Source organism: Eutrigla gurnardus (genome assembly GCF_963514095.1).
Source record: "Eutrigla gurnardus genome assembly, chromosome: 24".
Lineage (NCBI taxonomy): Eukaryota > Metazoa > Chordata > Actinopteri > Perciformes > Triglidae > Eutrigla > Eutrigla gurnardus.
The window spans coordinates 2,021,611-2,038,474 of record NC_139935.1 but is presented as its reverse complement, the minus strand read 5'-3'; the positions used below and the strand labels follow the sequence as shown (position 1 = coordinate 2,038,474).

The following is a 16,864-nucleotide window of genomic DNA, read 5'->3' as shown; positions in this document are numbered from 1 at the left end:
ATCAGTAAATAATAAACTAGCACAACGGGTTCAGAGTAAAAGTACAACAATAAGTACAGCATATGAGTATTACAGACATCCCATGGAAGGTAGACAACACGTTCCCGGAACATTACCGCAACACTACCGTGATTTCTGTGCGTCGGCGGTTGTTTACGTACATTTTCTGGACCGGCTTCTTCCGTTTCTTGGCCGCGTAGAGCGCCGTGTTCGCCAGCATGGTGACTTCCAGCGTGATCCCGGGTTGACGTACGGACACGTTCGCAGCTCCACGTCGGTAAAAACTCACATCCCTCGGAAAAGAAACGAATAACGTGGAAAGAAAATAGAAAAAAAAACGGTTAAATCCCCGGAACGTCTCCTCGTCTCGTGCGCCTCTGAACTACTGAGAACTACTTTATCGTGTACTTTAGTGGCTCCAAACGCCCGCGAGACTATCGCAACTTTTGTTAATCCAGTCGTTTGCGTATTTCGTCCAAACACCGCGACCTTTAGCCGTTTAACGAAGTCTTCGGGAGACTTTTACGTCCGTCCGTCCGTCCGTCCGTCCTCCGCCCGCGCGTCACCCCGTCGTGTGTCCGTCTGTCTGACAGGCTGCTGCCGCCGCGCGCTCCCGACGCCGCCGTACACGAGTGTGACGCGGTAGACTATTTAAGGTGGACCGAATATGGCCCAACAGACTTAGTGACGAGAATGAACGGAAAACTGCATTCCGACCGGCACACCTTAAGACTGTATCAGCGCTGTGCTATCATATTACAGTATTTCAATAATTGTATTTATTTTTATTGCCATACTAAGTTAATACATTATTTAATAAGATATGTATTATTATTTTGAGTATTTATTTATTTATATTATACTTTTGTACATCAATGGAAATAAATAGATATTACTATTAATTAATATTATTAGTATAATACAATTGTGTAATAAAATAACCACATTTACAAATATCACAATACATTGTATAAAAACATTTATGCAGTACAACACTACACCTCTGTAAAGTGTATATAGGACCATGAAGGATCTAAGAACTACAGTTTTGCAGTAGTGCAAGAAGTATTCATGTATTTTTACTTAAATAAACGCAGCAACACAGTGTACAAATACAAGTAAACATCCTGCGTTGCAAATTCTTCTCAAGTAAAAGGAGTCTTTGTGCAGAAAGGCCATTTCAGAATTGTTTTAATATTGAATTAGCATCACTAATGCATTTATGTGTTCATCACTTTAATGCTGCAGCTTGTAAAAGTAGAGCTCATTTGAACTAATCCATAACAGTAAATAATGATGTATTAGTTGATTTAATAATATTACTCTGTGACAAACTTTAAATATGTTAAATATTTCGTTTTAGTATAAAGTTGCATAAAATACTCAAGTAAAGTACATCCAAACTTTACTCAAGTCCAGACTAGTAATTATTATTATTATTATTATAGTTATTATTATTGTTTTGGAGGAAAGCACAGTGGTTGGTTTCAGATGGAGAAGCAGGTTCAGCCTGGCCCTCCAGGTGGTCCAGACCCCGAGGGTCCAGACCCCGGGGGTCCAGGTTGATTTTCAGTTGCTTCCCTCTGCCGACTGCAACATGTTTTCATATGAAACACGCTGCATGTACACATTTATCCGATGTTTCGCCGTTTGGCGCCCAGTCACCACGTCCTCCGACGCTCCGTCACACGGAGGTGAACCGGCTTCTACGGGGTCACGACCTCCCAGGTTTGTATTGAATGCAGCCAGCATCAGCCTGTTGCATCGTGGTGCGTTTCTTCTCGGTGCTCGACTTGCTCCGGCACGGCAGCAACCCAACTGAAAGCCACAAACTCAGTCCGACTTCAGGGTGGAAATGAAACGGCTCTGAAGTCGGCAGCCGCAACATTTGTCATCCAACATCTGAGATTGTTATAAAGTAAACAGGAATTGTTTTCCTTCGTGACTCCTCATCATGACGCTTCAGGTTGTGTAATCCACAGTGGTGAATATGAGCAGTCACGCATCAGGATTCCTCTGGATGGAAACACTGAGGAGAAGCCGGGGTTATTTACTGTGTGAAGTTCAGAGCGAGAAAAACATTTTTCTTCATCCTTTTACACCAAAGAGGAGAAAGTGACTTCTGCAGCTGTGAAGGTGCAGAAACCTTTAAAACAAGGAGAAATAAACAAGCAACGTGTACAAATGAATTCATCATGTCAACTTCATCGGCAGATTCCAGAACGTGGAGTTCAGGGACACTTTGCTGGCTGCAGCATTTATTAGATTAAGGAAGAAAATATTATCCAAATACTACAATAATTTAGAGAAACAACAGCAGCCGCTGTGATGAAATGTTCCATGTTGACAAGAATCAGCTGCAAAACTGTTTTTTTCTGCACGTTTCTTGTTTGTGAACAAACTGAACCACGAAGACAAACAAATATATAAAGTTTGAGTGTGAAATTTCAAAACTGTGAAGTGAGTAAAAGTGCTGAATCAGATGATGATACCTTGTCATTATAAAAAGCCTTTATCTTCTTCTCCTGTAATTAAAACGACTTCTCTTTTGTGATTGCTTTGCATAAAAAACCAGGTGAGGGGCAACGCTCGGCCTCCGTGTCGCCATGTTGAAGGCTGAACATGTCAGCAGCTCTCTGCCGTGGAGACGCCGCCCTCTGGCCTTATTAACACACAGCCTTTGTTTAACATGCACCGTTTTACTGCAGCTGGCAGCCGCTCGCTCTCCTTCCTTCACAAGCTGCAGCTTCTTCTGTGCATGCAGGCCTCCGAGCCGCCTCTGTAGATGCAGGATTGTGAGGAAGACAACAGCTGATGGTTCCTGCTTGACTCTAACGGCTCTGTGATGTCGAGATGCTAACGGAGCCGAGCAGATCCTAAGTGAGACATCCACAAAGAGATTCAAAGAAATAATAGTGTGACTTCGTGGTTACCAATATGCAGCTTTCTTCTTTGGGCTTGGTTGTTCGGAGAAGCAGGAGAACGGAGGGCCGGGAGAACGGAGGGCCGGGAGCCAGCAGCCGTTGGTCCTCATCATTTGCATGCCATGACTAAACTCCAGCACTTTTTATATTTGGCAGCACGGAGAGCTGCTGAAGAGCTGCGGTGACTTTCCAGCGCGGCACCGCAGGCCGCTGCAGCGTTTTACTGCAACATGCAGAGGTGGCATTTACATGGCAGTAAACACGCTACTAAACTCGACTCCAACTCCTCCACCTTCGGGCCGCCATCTTTCCTTGGCTTCATTTTAGCTGGGGGGAACGCCACGCACGCATCATCGGCCTTCAGTCACTGATTCTTGATCAGAAGCTCCTCTTTAATAGGAATATTTTGGTTTGGCCTCCAATAAAACTTATGAATGTAATAATATGAATTACAACATGAATGTAATGTGCTTTATTACATTTTCCTGTAATGAGTGTAAATCGAATCATATGAAGCTCGAACATTATCTTCACTTGACTTAACTTTGTTAGCAACTGTTTCCTTTCCAAAATTCATAAAGATTCAGGGAATTTTTTTCTATGAAAAGTGCCAGAACTTGGTAATAATATGAAAGCAATTAACAGACAAACTGTCTCAGTATGTCTTTCAGTCAGCTGCTGCTTTCACTTCCTGCTTCTCTTCACCCAGAAGAGCGGAGGTCAAAGGTCAAGCACACATTAAGCTCAGTTTAACCTGTATTTATTGTTTACTTTCATTATTTAACTAAACTTAACTTCACATTCCTGCATGTTCATCTCTCATTCAAGTTTCTCCGTCTCATTAGCACCAAATGACAAAGTTAGTGGATGTTTTTCTTTTCCCAGTAAAATAAAGCATTACTTTATCATTTCTCCAGTTTAAGGAAGTCTTTACTTATAACATTGAACTTCACGGAGAAACGTTCGGTGGTGAAGACGTTGGCCTCGACTAATCAAACACCTGCAGGACGAGCTGTGAGCCGACATCAGTGTTGCCGAGCAGCAGATTCAGGATCAGCGAGTCCTCAGGTTGTCCTCTTGTCCCGGGACGGAGATCAGGTCCAAACGCTTCAACACACAGAGTCTCAAATTAGCGCCGAGGCCACCGGGAGCCAGCGGGATGAAGGATGTAGATCAAATATGATTAAAGGTCGCAGCCACTCAAGATTACAGGCCTGCTGCACTCGTGGTATTTTCCATGCCAGGTCTCCCAGGTCTGGAAGGACTCGGACCCGTGGCTCATCCTCCCCGCTCGGTGGTGAAAGCAGCCGGCGGAGACACGGCAGCTCTGGTTAATAGCCGCATCCGGGACGGCGTGTTCTGGCAAATCGCTGGCAGATGTTGGCGAGTTTGGAGGCAGAGCCTTTCAAAGGAGAAGCGGTCGGCTTGGATCAAACCGTGGAAGCGGGAATCCAGAGTGCTTGTCATTACTGGGACGAGGAAGAGGATCCGTTTGTACGTGTTCCTTCATGGTATTTCAGAAAGCAGAGGCTTCCTGTAAAGAGGAAACAGACTTCCACTCGCTCCTCACGAGGCCGTTTCATTAACGCTGCGAGCCACAGAGGACGCTTTGTGAGCGGTGACTTCATTAGAGCGTCAGAGCTCCACGTGTTGTCGACAGGAAGCTCAACGCCGACGACACACAGCAAGATGGCTGATTGTTAATTAAGCACTCATCTTCAACGTGTGCAGGAATGAAAGGGAAGCCGGAGACGAGCTTCGTTAGCACACACAGATGAAGGTTGACCTTAAAACCCCTAAAAGTCCCAGAAGATTGGAGTCATGCGCATTCCAGCCAACAATCGCAGCACTTTGCTTTCCTGAAACAGGGTCCTATGTTTCTGCTGTCGTCCCCGGTCCTCAGCTTTATTTTAGTTGTCTACATTTTTACACAGTTAACCACTTCCCAGAATAAGCAAAGCAGCCATTTCCTGTCCCGGTTTGACCTTCAAATGAAGGAATCAGACCTCATTACTGTATTTACTGACGTATTAGATGATGGCGCGTTTCACCTTTGAGCTGGTATTGCTCTTCCGTTCTTATCAGCTGCTTTCTGGAAGTCACGTCTGCATCTTCTAACTGTTTTACTGGGACTGTCTATTTATTTACTGGGGTTTTGTTGTTTTTTAAGATGGAAACTCAGATTAAATGTTTGAAAGCGACTCTACTGACCAGATTTTAATGCTTGCGGTGTAAACGTCTGTAATCACAATAACGTGGTTAACGACGACGGTGTTCAATTACAAAAACAACGCAGCCAACATGACTGAGTAAAGAAACAAAACAAATGCAGCATCTCTTGTGCGTCATCAGAGCAGCGGATCACCTGATCCCACGCCGCTTGATGCCAGAAAGTGTGTGTTTGCGGATTCGTTTTTCTTTCCATGTCGGATCTCCGAGCCGCTGAGTCACTCCGACCTTTAGATTCGTCGTCGTTTACAGGAGACGCTGACAGCTAAATGAAATAAGATACTCACCAGCACTATTACGCTCAAAAAGATGTCAAAGATCAGGTATTTGTTTTTATATCGTAGCCTGATGCTGCCAGAGAGGAAACAGACTGATGAGTCACTGCAGCTACATCTCGCTGCATGGCTGCATGGATTATTCTCCTCAGATTTAAGGTGTCTTGGTTGTCTCCCAGACCTCCAGAGAGGAAACAGGCGAACTGTGCTGGCCTGAATAAAGATGGAGGTGCGTGGTGCGTGGGCCTCCCACGACGGCGACAGCTGGACTGTAGCGCTGCCAGTCGTCTCCTCTCATGAAAGTGTCTGGCCGTCGGATCTCCCGGCCTCCAACCCTGTACTTTTACCCAGCAGATCCTATTTATACCGCACGCTCACAAGCCGCTTGTTAAGGCCGCTCTTGTGGCCAACGGCGAGCTTTTAAACAATTTGTTACAGGGGGGTATCAGGCCAGGAGCTGCACATGGATTCATCTGGAATCAGAATATATATATATATATATATGACCTTTTCTGACCTTTCCAGAAAAACAGTTGCATGTCTTATTTGATATGTTTACACAGGCAGGATTAACAGGAAATGACATCACCAGAATGTCAGAGGCCACATAACAAAAAAACTAAAGAAAAACTCCAGAAGAGAAATGTCTTGTTGGTTTAATCTTCCTTTGACAGAAGTTGGTTTCAGGCTGGAATGAGACTCCTCATTAGTCGTCAGCATCGGTCCGCCTGACTTCACAAGAGGTCAAAGCTCAAAGGGTTTTTCTGCACCGACGTGCCGAGAGATCACAAATCAGCTGGAGAGAGAAACGATGCTGAGATCGTCCATGAAGATAAATGTAAAAAACTTCATTTGTTACAGCGGAGGAATGTGAAGATGAGAGAGTGAGAGTGTGTGTGTGTGTGATGGGATATTTATTCTGCAGAGGAATCTGAAGCCTGAGTGTTAAAAACATCTCCAGCAGTAAGATGCACCAGGAATTAAGGTTGTACTTCTTTCGTACATTCTTCCGTAAGTTTGTTTCCTGTTTCGTAGGTTTCCTTTAACCACGACTCGTCATTATCGTAACCGTGGCGACATTTTAACTGACACCAATGCTTCGTGTTCAATAACTATTAAAAAAAGACTGAAATTCATGGAGCAGATCACTGATCAGCCATCCAGAGCTGAAGAGCAGACGTTCAGCGGGCGACCATGTAGGGAGGAGGCCGGCGAGCCGGAAGGGTCCAAACACAACTGCAGCTACAGGTGTGTGACGATGACAGCGATGATGGACGCCCTGAAGATAAACGAACATGAAACGTCCTTTCAGCCGCCGACGTCGGAGACACGAACGGAAAGAGGAGAGGAAGAAACGGTGGATTTATGAGGAACGTGATGGATTGGGTTCTCCCGCTTCATTCCTCGCTTATCAAACGGCCCGCAGACTTCACGTCAACATCAGAGCTGCAGAGTTACATCCCAGGTTTACCTGGCCAGAAAGGAAGGTCACACAGAGGTCACACACACTGCTCGCAAACAAACAAACAAACAAACAAACAAACAAACAAAGATCGGCTCGCTGGAGGATGAAGAACCTCAGCAGCAAACAGCTTAATCAATCAACCTGATCACCAATCAGGAAGACTTTCAGAACTACACTGCTGGTTGTATACTGGGCAGCTCCCAGAATGCATCACTGAATGTTCCCTGCATAAACAGAGGTTATATAAAAACCTCATCTCTGACCTGGAAGCGGCGATTTGTTTTGGAGCCTTTATTTGACTTTGGATCCATCATCCTGCTGTGACTAACCGAGCATGCTGGGAAATGTGTTCATCAGCGGCGAAGGTTTTCTTCATGACTCACTCCAGGGCGTCTGGAGAGCGAGGCTGGCCGCTCTTTCATTCCTCCGTTATGAAATGAACGTGTTCTCCCTCAACAAGTCCTCTCATCCACCCCCAGACGTACCCAGAACCTCCACGTGGACTCACCTCGGCCCTCCAGACCTCTTCAGCTTATATTGTTTGGTCTATCAAATTCAAATGTGAGAGATGTCAGAGGTCGGCCCACATAACAGCTGTTAGCTTAGCTGTTAGCAGCAGAAAAACACTCACACCTTACTCACACCTTCGATGGCACTTCTACCACCTTAAATCGTACTTTCACTGAAGTAAAATTGTCAGGTCGCACACACACACACACAGACTCGTCTGGCCTCTTTGCTCATCTGGGGTTGATTAGCGTCACTACTTCCCAACACACACACACACACACACACACTTACGAGCGACATGACGGCGGCTTCCCATGAACTCAGTCACCCCTTCAAAATAAAACCTCTCTTCTGCTCTCAAATAAGTTCCTTCGCTTTTCTTTTCTTTAGGTCGACACTTTTCCAGGACTTTCCAGGATGGGCCTCAAAAATCCAGGGTGGCCAGATCGACCTCCACTGAGACCACGCAGTGATGGAGAACAGGAAGAGGCTGCAGGAAATGAGCGGGCCCTGCAGTCAAGCGTGCGTGGTCCTTCTAGACCCGCCTGCAGGTGAATCAAGGAAACGCCTCGTCAGAATGATGGATTTTCAGATTGCAGTAACGGGACGTTGCCAAGCCTCGGCTCTCCGAGGAGATTCACAGCTCCCTCTTTGATTTCTTCTTTGATTCTGGCCCGTTCTCTCCTTGGCTGCCGCCGCGCCGGTAACTCAAATTGATTTGACAACCGATGAGTCACAGATGAAATGTCTCACCTTGGCGGAGCTCCGAGCTGCTCGCCTCCTCCCGGTTTGGGCTTGAATGGCTGGCGTGCTGATGATGATGATGAGGAGGAGGAGGGGGGGCAGACCTTCCCTTTGAACCATGTTTATGTCCTCACCTGCTCGAGGAGGAAGTCTCTCACGCAGCCTCGTAAAACTCAAACCTGAGCAACCTCCACGTTAGTTCAAAGGTCTCTGAGTCAGCCGGGACTTCTGGGTAAAACCATCATCAGCAGTTCAGCAGCTGCTCGGGGTCCAATCCAAAGAAACTCACCTCACTCTAGTATACCTAGTACTAGGTATACTAGTCTAATGTAGCCTTGATATATATGAATAACTGTTACTGAGTATAAAATACACAAAGGAACTATTTTATTTCCTGTTTTGATGTTTGATTTGATTGTGATATACTTTAGTTAAGGGAATGATCAATATGTCCAATGAGAAACTATATTGTTATTGATCGTTCATTTAATAGAGTAGACTGTCATCAGTTTGCTGTTTTGGTCCAACACTACCACCTGCAGGCCACTAGTGGTATTACAACAGACACGTTTCCACATGATTTCAGATTTCAGAAAACTGATTATTATACTGATTCACTTTATTTTGACTCAATATTGGAGAATAAGAATTTAACTTTAAATATTATACGTTTACATTTGTATATATAAGAGCTTTTAAAATGAAGAGTTGCGTTAAAATATGTAAACTCTGTTTGGTATATGATTAAATAACCACAATTGAATATGAAAAATTCTGGCAGAACCAACATAAAGATGAGCTGCTTTTCCTCTGAATAATGTTAATAAATTGTAATGATATTAAACTTTGTGAAGGCGTCACTTAAATGTTTACTATTTCATAAACAAGCGATCAAATAATAGAGAAATAATCAGCAGATGTATCCATAAATAAATTAATAAACAGCTCAAAATCCATCTCTTACATTAATGCACGACTAACAATAATAATCTGATGTCTTTATTTATATTAGCAGGTTTCTATTTTCACACTATAAGTACTTTTACTAATTATTTCATTTAAAGTGTGTCGTGGGTTTCCTGAAAGTTGGAAATGTGTTTTGATTGAAAATCTAATTAATTTCTCTTCCGGGTGCAGTTATTTTTCTTGACTACTAGATGGATTTAAATTCACTGATTAAAAACTCACCAAAATAAAAGTTGTTAATAAGTAATAAATACAAAGTTTAAAAACAGTAAAATGTCATTCCTGGCTGTAGAAAACAATTTATTATTGCAATTTATTTTTTCTTCCATTCTTTACTTCTTAATAGCCCCTTCACTTTCTATCGTATCTTGCCTTTTGTTACTATTTATTATGAAACTGAAAAAAAGCAACTCTGATTGTACAAAAATGCAAAAAGAAACATCAGCTTGGATTGAATTCCGGTTGAAAATAAGCAAATAAGTGTCTTCATATCGGCAACAACCAGCAGCAGCAGTCTGGCTGTTTGTTCTGCTGTAAAAAGATTTTCACATTTGATTCAGGACATGAGACGGATAACAAACCTGACCTCAAGAGGAAATACATTCACGGTTGTTATTCTGCAAAAGTAGAGCATGGACTGTTTATATGGTTTTATATTTGATCAAATGAAGCAGAAAGAATGAAAAACTGCTGCAGATGCTAAATTTCTGCAAATTTAATTCTGCTCTGAGGAAGTTGTCACATTCAATGCTGGCTTTCCATTTAAAATGCAGAATTTTCACATCAGCAAGAGCATCAGCTTATGAAGAAAATGTCCTGCATGAGTGTCAGGAAGTAACTGGTGTCACATGTCAGTTTGGTCTGGCAAACATTAGGGGGCAGCAGAGTGCAAAGTTGCTCAGTGCAGCTTTAGGAAATAGGCTTTTATAGAAAACGAGGCGTAAAGAAGCTCTGTGTTCCCGAACAGCTGACCTCAAGTCTGTTTTTGTAACATTTTCTCGTCTTCATTCATCAGAGGTTCCCTTCTTTGGAGCGCCATGTCAGAGGTCACCGACTCGTCCTCGTCTTGCATGCCGTCCTCCACCTCGTTGGTGACGTAGGAGCCTTTGCGTCTGGACCAGCACCAGAGAAGCACCACGCAGATGAGCAGCAGCAGCAAGACGCCCACGACCCCTGGAAGGCGGAGCTTAAATGTCAACCGTGATGCTTCTTTTCTTTTAGCAGAAATGCTGCATTTGTGTTACGTGGGACATAATCAGGCCTTCAATTCTGGCTCAAGAGGGAGAAGAATACAATTATTCTGTTAAGGAATTCATATTAAATATAATCAGGAGTAAAACGTTCAACTCTCACCTCCAATTAAAGCTGCAAACGCTCCGTCGTCCCTGACGATGTCTGTAAAAGACAAAGAAAAAACATTCATTCATTTGGACCGTTCATTCATTCACTGCTCCTCTCTGGGATTATACAGCTCCAGTATGGAACCAGCACTCCCATTAAGAAACCAGCTGGAGGACCATGAATGTCTGTCAAGGCCCCTCAGTCTCCTTTAGGGCCCCAGGGTGCAGAGATGAGGTGACAGGGGCCACTTTCACACTTTGGGGCCAAAAAAACTCATAAGATGTGCTATCTGGATCTGTGGTCCTCCCTGGCCCTCTGTGACCCTCATTGGTCCTCTGTGACCCACTATGACCCTCTTTTGGCTCTGCTGTGGAAACGAGTGCCAGCCACTATCTGTGAGTGGGCTCTTATCACCGTGGCGACAGAAGCGTCACACTCTCACACTCCTTCCCATGATCCTCTCCTCTACCAGCCTGATAAGACACTCCCTGCTAACACACACACACACACACACACACACACACACACACACACACACACACACACACACACACACACACACACACACACACACACACACACTCAATTAGAGTCTCCATTATATTATTGATACCGAAGCATCATAATAATATTTGATCATTTGTAATTAATACATGAATTTCCTTTCATAGAACTGTATTTTGAGGTACTTATAATATAATATAATAATATATAATATAAAATAGTATTTATATTTTAAGCTATACTTTCCAGCTACTTTGGAATAGTTTAATTGATTAACAGTCATTTTTTATATATAATAATATAACTTTCCATCAAAGAATACTTTACTTTAATACTTGAAGTACATTTTGCTGCTAATGCTTAACTGAAGTGTTTTGTTACTTTGACTTGAGTAAAAGATCTGAATACTTTATACTCTTGTGTTACCCAACATCGGGGGCGGGCCCCTGCAGAGGGCCACCACATAACCCTAAAGAGGTCACGGGATGATTAACACCATCTTTGGGCTTTGTTTATGAAATATGGTTTAATTTGACTTCTGGAATGAAAAGTAAATGTATCACATTCATACCCATCGTCACGATCTGGGTCACAATGTCAGGAAGAGGAGGCGCTGTTCCAGCCGCCGTTACAGCTGCCGTTACAGCCACCGCTGGAGTCAGAGGGGCGGGACTCCGAGGAGGGGCGGGACTCCGAGGAGGGGCTGCCGTTACAGCTGCTGTTACAGCCGCCGCTGGAGTCAGAGGGGTGGGACTCTGAGGAGAGGCGGGACTCCGAGGAGGGGTGGTCGTTCCAGCCGCCGTTACAGCTGCCGTTACAGCCACCGCTGGAGCCAGAGGAGCGGGACTCTGAGGAGGGGTGGTCGTTCCAGCCGCCGTTCCAGCTGCCGTTACAGCCACCGCTGGAGTCAGAAGGGCGGCACTCCGAGGAGAGAATGCATACGATGTGGGGATAGTCATGATGGCGTCAACCTGAGCAGGAAATACATCAGAAATGTACAGCTTATTACAAAATATGCCATCATTTTGGTTCCAAGGCAAAAAGCAGATTTTGTTAAAATGGTGACTGATACGGGGAAGTTTGTAGCAGGTTTACATTCACACGTTCTCTGTGAAGCGGTTCAGACACAAAATGTTCACAAATGCTACGAACTCGTCTTTTATCTGCGAGCTGCAGAACGTTGAGCTCACTTTATCTGATGTCATTCTCCCTAAACGGCCACAGATGAGACAAGTTCTCCGCTCTCACTACGTTTCTATGAACGTAAGTTTAAAGTAGAGCTGCAAACACCAGAATATGAACACAGGAAACACAAAACTCACCAGTTCTGAGACGACGAAGAAGAAGAAGAAGAAACACAGCAGAGAGTATGGTGGACAACATGCACACACACATACACATACATGCACACGCACACACACAGATGGGTGTTGTCAGTCCCCAGGGTTGGGATCTGTTCCCCCTCCAACCAATCACAAGGCGGACTCCACCTCTCTGATGCTTCACAGCCTGCAGATGTCTGAAACTGTGCAGCTGACGACACCTCTAACACACACACACACACACACACACACACACACACACACACACACACACACACACACACACACACACACACACACACACTCTAATCACCTTCAGCCTGTTTATTAATGCAGATCTTCACTCGTGTTTGTCTTGTTTGCTGCAAGACATTTGTTGACTGTGTTTCCTACATTACCCAGAATGCCTGAAAACAACCAGAGAAGGTGCTGGGCATTAAATGAATAGAATATAATGGGTACTGTTTGGTGACCTACCGGCGCTGACAGGCCCTGAAAGATGCTAAAGGAAGCTGCTCCAGGGGTTTGAGATGCATTCTGGGAATTCTGTTGCCACATGAGATGTGTTTCAGGCTTGTGGAACTCTGTAGAAACTCTGCATATATTATTTAACGTTTATTGATGAAAACCAACCCAGAATAAAAACAGCAATGTGTTGTTAACCAGCAGTAATGTTTATCAAGAATCACGTTTTTCATTCCTGAAAATTAAAAACATTGATCATCAAACTCCTTCCATCAGATTGTTGGCCACGAAACATCAGAACATTTTATGATGATTATTGTTACATTAAGTGTTGATTATTTGTTTACCAGCCACCTAAACATGAAGTATCTCTTCTAAACAACAAACAATGATTTCAAGTTATTTTACCAGCCAGTTACACGTACAACAAATATTTGATCGTCAACTCAATTCTTTGTGCCTTTTAAAGTTGGTCAACTCCAAAATGGTGGCCTTTTCTCCCAGATAAAGTTGGTTACCATCGCCAGGAAGTTGGCGTTACCGTGGAAACCTAACATCAACGTTACATTAGTGACTTAAATACCATGACACAGACTTTATTTCAAGCCAAACCTAATTGATGGTTCACAACGTCATGTTTAAAATCGAAATAAAATGTGTTTCAGGTTGCTATGGGAACCAACTTTTTCATTGACTGGGTTGGAAGAACTTTTCTTTCCAACAGAAGAACCTTCCGGTCTCTAGAACTCAGGCGGCGAACCCGAAGTCCTCGGTTTCATTCGTACAATAAAGAAACGATGCTGGATTTCAAAAGTACAGAAACATTTGCAGCCGACTGGCGTCTAACATGGAAGAAGTTGTTAAGGAATTAGAAATCAGAGGCTCGTTGTCTTATTGATCCCGAAGCCGTTTCAAAGACTTTACAAGGTTGATCTGAGCTATGAGACGCCTTGTCTGTTGCTAGGCTCCTCCTCCTCCTCCTCCTCCTGTCTGATTTATTGCAGCTTCCCTCTCTTGTCCAGCCGCCTCCTTTACTCGTCCTCGTGCTCAAAGAACTCGTGGCAACAGACGGTAACCATGGAGATGAATGTCATGAACTCCTGGAAGTCGCACTCGGCGTCGCCGTCGGCGTCCAGGCCCTCCATCAGACTGTCGAGGGCGGCCTGGTCCTTCACATGCTGCAGGACGGACGGACGGATCACATCAGCAGGAAGTCACATCCTCACACATACACTCTACTCGTATTTCTGTCATATTTCTACTTCTTGTACACTTGTTACATTTTAATCAGGAAGATCCCACAGAAATGATACATATCTTTATAACAGTTTCACATATAAAAGCTGAAATAACGTTAAAAAAATAAACATCAATATTTCACATAAAAGAGCAGATTTAAACTATTGAAAATGATCAATATTATAATATAAAGTATATTTTATTGGATGGACTCACCGCCATCAGATCCGGCAGCTCGTCCTGCAGCAGATCCTTCAGCTCGCTCTTCTTCAGCTTGTGTTTGTCTCCCTCTCTCTCTGCGTACTTCTGGAACACGCCGATGATGGTCGCCATCGAGGTCTCCAGGTCGCTCATCGCCATCCGTCTTCTCACCGGTTCACCAACAGATCACGAGCACAAGTCTGATGATTATTTACATTGTTGGATGCTGGCATTTCAAAGTAAAGTATACTAGAAAGTGCTGCATTTATGATGATCTCACCTCTTTGGAGGACCACAGCAGACCTGATAGAGGAGCAGCGAGGAGGACCACAGCAGACAATAAGGAGGATCCCAGCAGACCTGATAGGAGGACCACAGCAGACTTTATAGAGGACCGCAGCAGGTTTTACAAAGGAGCAGTGAGGAGGACCACAGCAGACTTTATAGAGGAGCAGCGAGGAGGAGGACGCAGCTCTGAGATCAGTCAAACTGCTGACCAATCCTGCGTGCCCTCCTCCTCCTCCTCCTCCTCCTCCACTGCAGCTCTGATGGCCCTGATGGTTTGTGGGAGATGAACACATTTCTCATGACTCATGTTAACTTGAAGACAACATGAGGTTTGATATGTGGAATACAATCAACGTCAAACTTCCGGAAAATCTATGTAATTTAGTAGAATAAAAATCCAAAATGCCATGAGTCAGCAATCACAGGGCTGTTAACGTGTCCCAGGATAACATGCAGGGTGTTTTCCAGCTAACATGTCTTTAAAAGGCTTGCCAAGCAGCTGTGTATCTGTGCCCCTCTATCACGCATCATCGTATATATGATCTGTTTGATCTAGATCTGCTTCTCTGCGGTGTGTTGGGGGATCTGCTGGGAGACAAAGGCCCGTTTCAGAGGAAGCTGCTGGCCGTGCATGTTAATGAAGACGCTCTTTTCACTGGTGGAGTTGGCCAGACGTTTGCCCTCCGCAGCCTAAACAGCTCACACAAACGGCACGTCGGCTCCGGCCAAAGAGGAGATGTCCAGATGCCAGATTTCTGCTGCTAAAGGGCTGGAAACAGACGTTTGAGAGTTCTGGGGGGGGGAAGCAGACACAGTTTAGTCAGGATAATTCCCAGAAATGTGCAGGATCTTCTAATATATCCTTCAAATACAGATTATTTCATGAAGTTCTGCAGGTTTAAGTGGATCATGTGATTGAGTTGATGATAAGATAACGGAGCAGGTGCATCTCGTGAATATGATGCGAATGATCTCCACAATGTGCTGAATTCCCCAGATGACTCCGGTGACCTCTGACCTCCCTCAGCTCTTTGTGTTCTCAGTCGGAACAAAGCGGTTTCTAACATGATGAACTGTGTCTTTGTCTCGCTGATAAATACACTCGTCCTCACGCGGACGACCACAAACTGTCTCACTGTTCGCTCCGGACACTGAAGCCAAAGATCCTGGAAACATCCGTCACTTCTGTGCCTTCTGGTCTGTCTTCTGGTTCTGGTTCTGTCCGCTGAAGTGAGACCCCGACAAAGGCAAAGATATAGGACATAGTGAAGCATACAGTAAATACATATTATCATTAATAACAAATAAAGTCGTATGTTTGATGACGTTTGCATGTTCAGATAAGAGAAAACAGGTTTTTCTCTTCTTTCTTTCTTCTCCTCTGTTTTGTTTTCGTCTCCAGGGAGACGCCGTCCTCAAATGGCCGAGGCGTCCTCAGAGCCAGCCCCGGGGACCCTGAGCTGAGCGGTTGCCATGGCAACATGGGAAAGGTTTTGCCAGGCCGCTGACTCATCACCTGGCAGCCATTGTTAACACACATGAGGTTTTAATTTATTGTTTAAGGACTTTAAATTAAATTGTTGGTGTTTTTTTTAAAATTGTTTTTCTCTTCTTAAAGTTACTGTGACCTTTGACCTCATTTTTCAAACTGTTTATCTAGAGAGAAAATCCAACATCTACAAAGTGAGAAAGAAGAAAACCCTGGAAAAACCAGGGCAATGTTCCAAAAAGTAACTTGTAATTCTCATAAATCGCCATGAGAGGGCAGCAGCAGTTTGTCACGCAACCTCCTCTCAGATCAAACATGATGTTTATGTCTAAAAACAGATCAATAATCGAACGAACTGGGAACCAAAGCTCGTGTTTCCATCCCTTAAAAAAGTTATTATTCCTCTAATAAATCAGCATCATCATGGAGAAGTAATTAAGGGCTTATTTTAATGAAGTATTCAGATCAATTTACTTCAGGTAGGGTACTAATACTAACAGGTAGTACTACAGGAACGTCGGGGAAAACCTCCAAATGAGTGGGATTCAATCAGAACGTTGTGTTGAAGCACTGCTGCTGGTAAAACTACAAAGATGGTGGAAGAGAACTCCAACAAGCTGCTGATAGGACAACATCCTGGCGTTGTGTCGGGTGGTATCATGGCAGCTGCTCTGGCTGGATGACTTCCTGGCGTTGGCGTGGTGTCTGGCTGCAGATCACAGTGTAATCTGGACAGATCCTCAATCTGTCAAATCCCATCTGGCTCATTGGGGTGATCACACGGCGGCGTGGGACCATAAACCCGGATAAGACGGAGGAGGAAAGTGTTTTCTGGAGGGTCAGGGCCGCCGCCGGTCTTCACCCTGAGTTATGGCTGCAATCAAGTCTCTTGGGGGGTGTTG

General features: G+C 44.3%; 2 protein-coding genes across 4 annotated transcripts in view; both read right to left on the bottom strand.

Annotated features, from left to right (window-relative positions):
* The window catches only part of ahr2 (aryl hydrocarbon receptor 2), a 29,315-nt gene extending 28,719 nt beyond the window's left edge, over window positions 1–596 (bottom strand). For both annotated transcript variants that reach the window (XM_084004117.1, XM_084004118.1), the window contains exon 1: window positions 162–596. In XM_084004117.1, coding sequence (XP_083860243.1) covers window positions 162–220 — 59 coding nt within the window. In that variant the 5' untranslated portion in view covers window positions 221–596. The remainder of the gene's footprint in view (window positions 1–161) is intronic.
* An 8,791-nt stretch (window positions 597–9,387) lies between these two features.
* Window positions 9,388–14,614, bottom strand: s100b (S100 calcium binding protein, beta (neural); the record flags this gene model as incomplete). 2 transcript variants are annotated; one of them, XM_084004151.1, is made up of 6 exons in its annotated part: window positions 9,388–10,286; window positions 10,467–10,508; window positions 11,530–11,929; window positions 12,281–13,923; window positions 14,201–14,385; window positions 14,466–14,614. In XM_084004151.1, the coding sequence occupies 2 exons, from the start codon at window positions 14,342–14,344 to the stop codon at window positions 13,777–13,779; spliced, it is 291 nt and encodes a 96-aa protein (XP_083860277.1). In that variant the 3' UTR covers window positions 9,388–10,286; window positions 10,467–10,508; window positions 11,530–11,929; window positions 12,281–13,776. The 2 variants fall into 2 exon arrangements, with proteins under 2 accessions (XP_083860277.1, XP_083860276.1); XM_084004150.1 differs by lacking the exons at window positions 12,281–13,923; window positions 14,201–14,385; window positions 14,466–14,614 and having other exon boundaries at window positions 11,530–11,917.
* Between the last annotated feature and the right edge of the window lie 2,250 nt (window positions 14,615–16,864).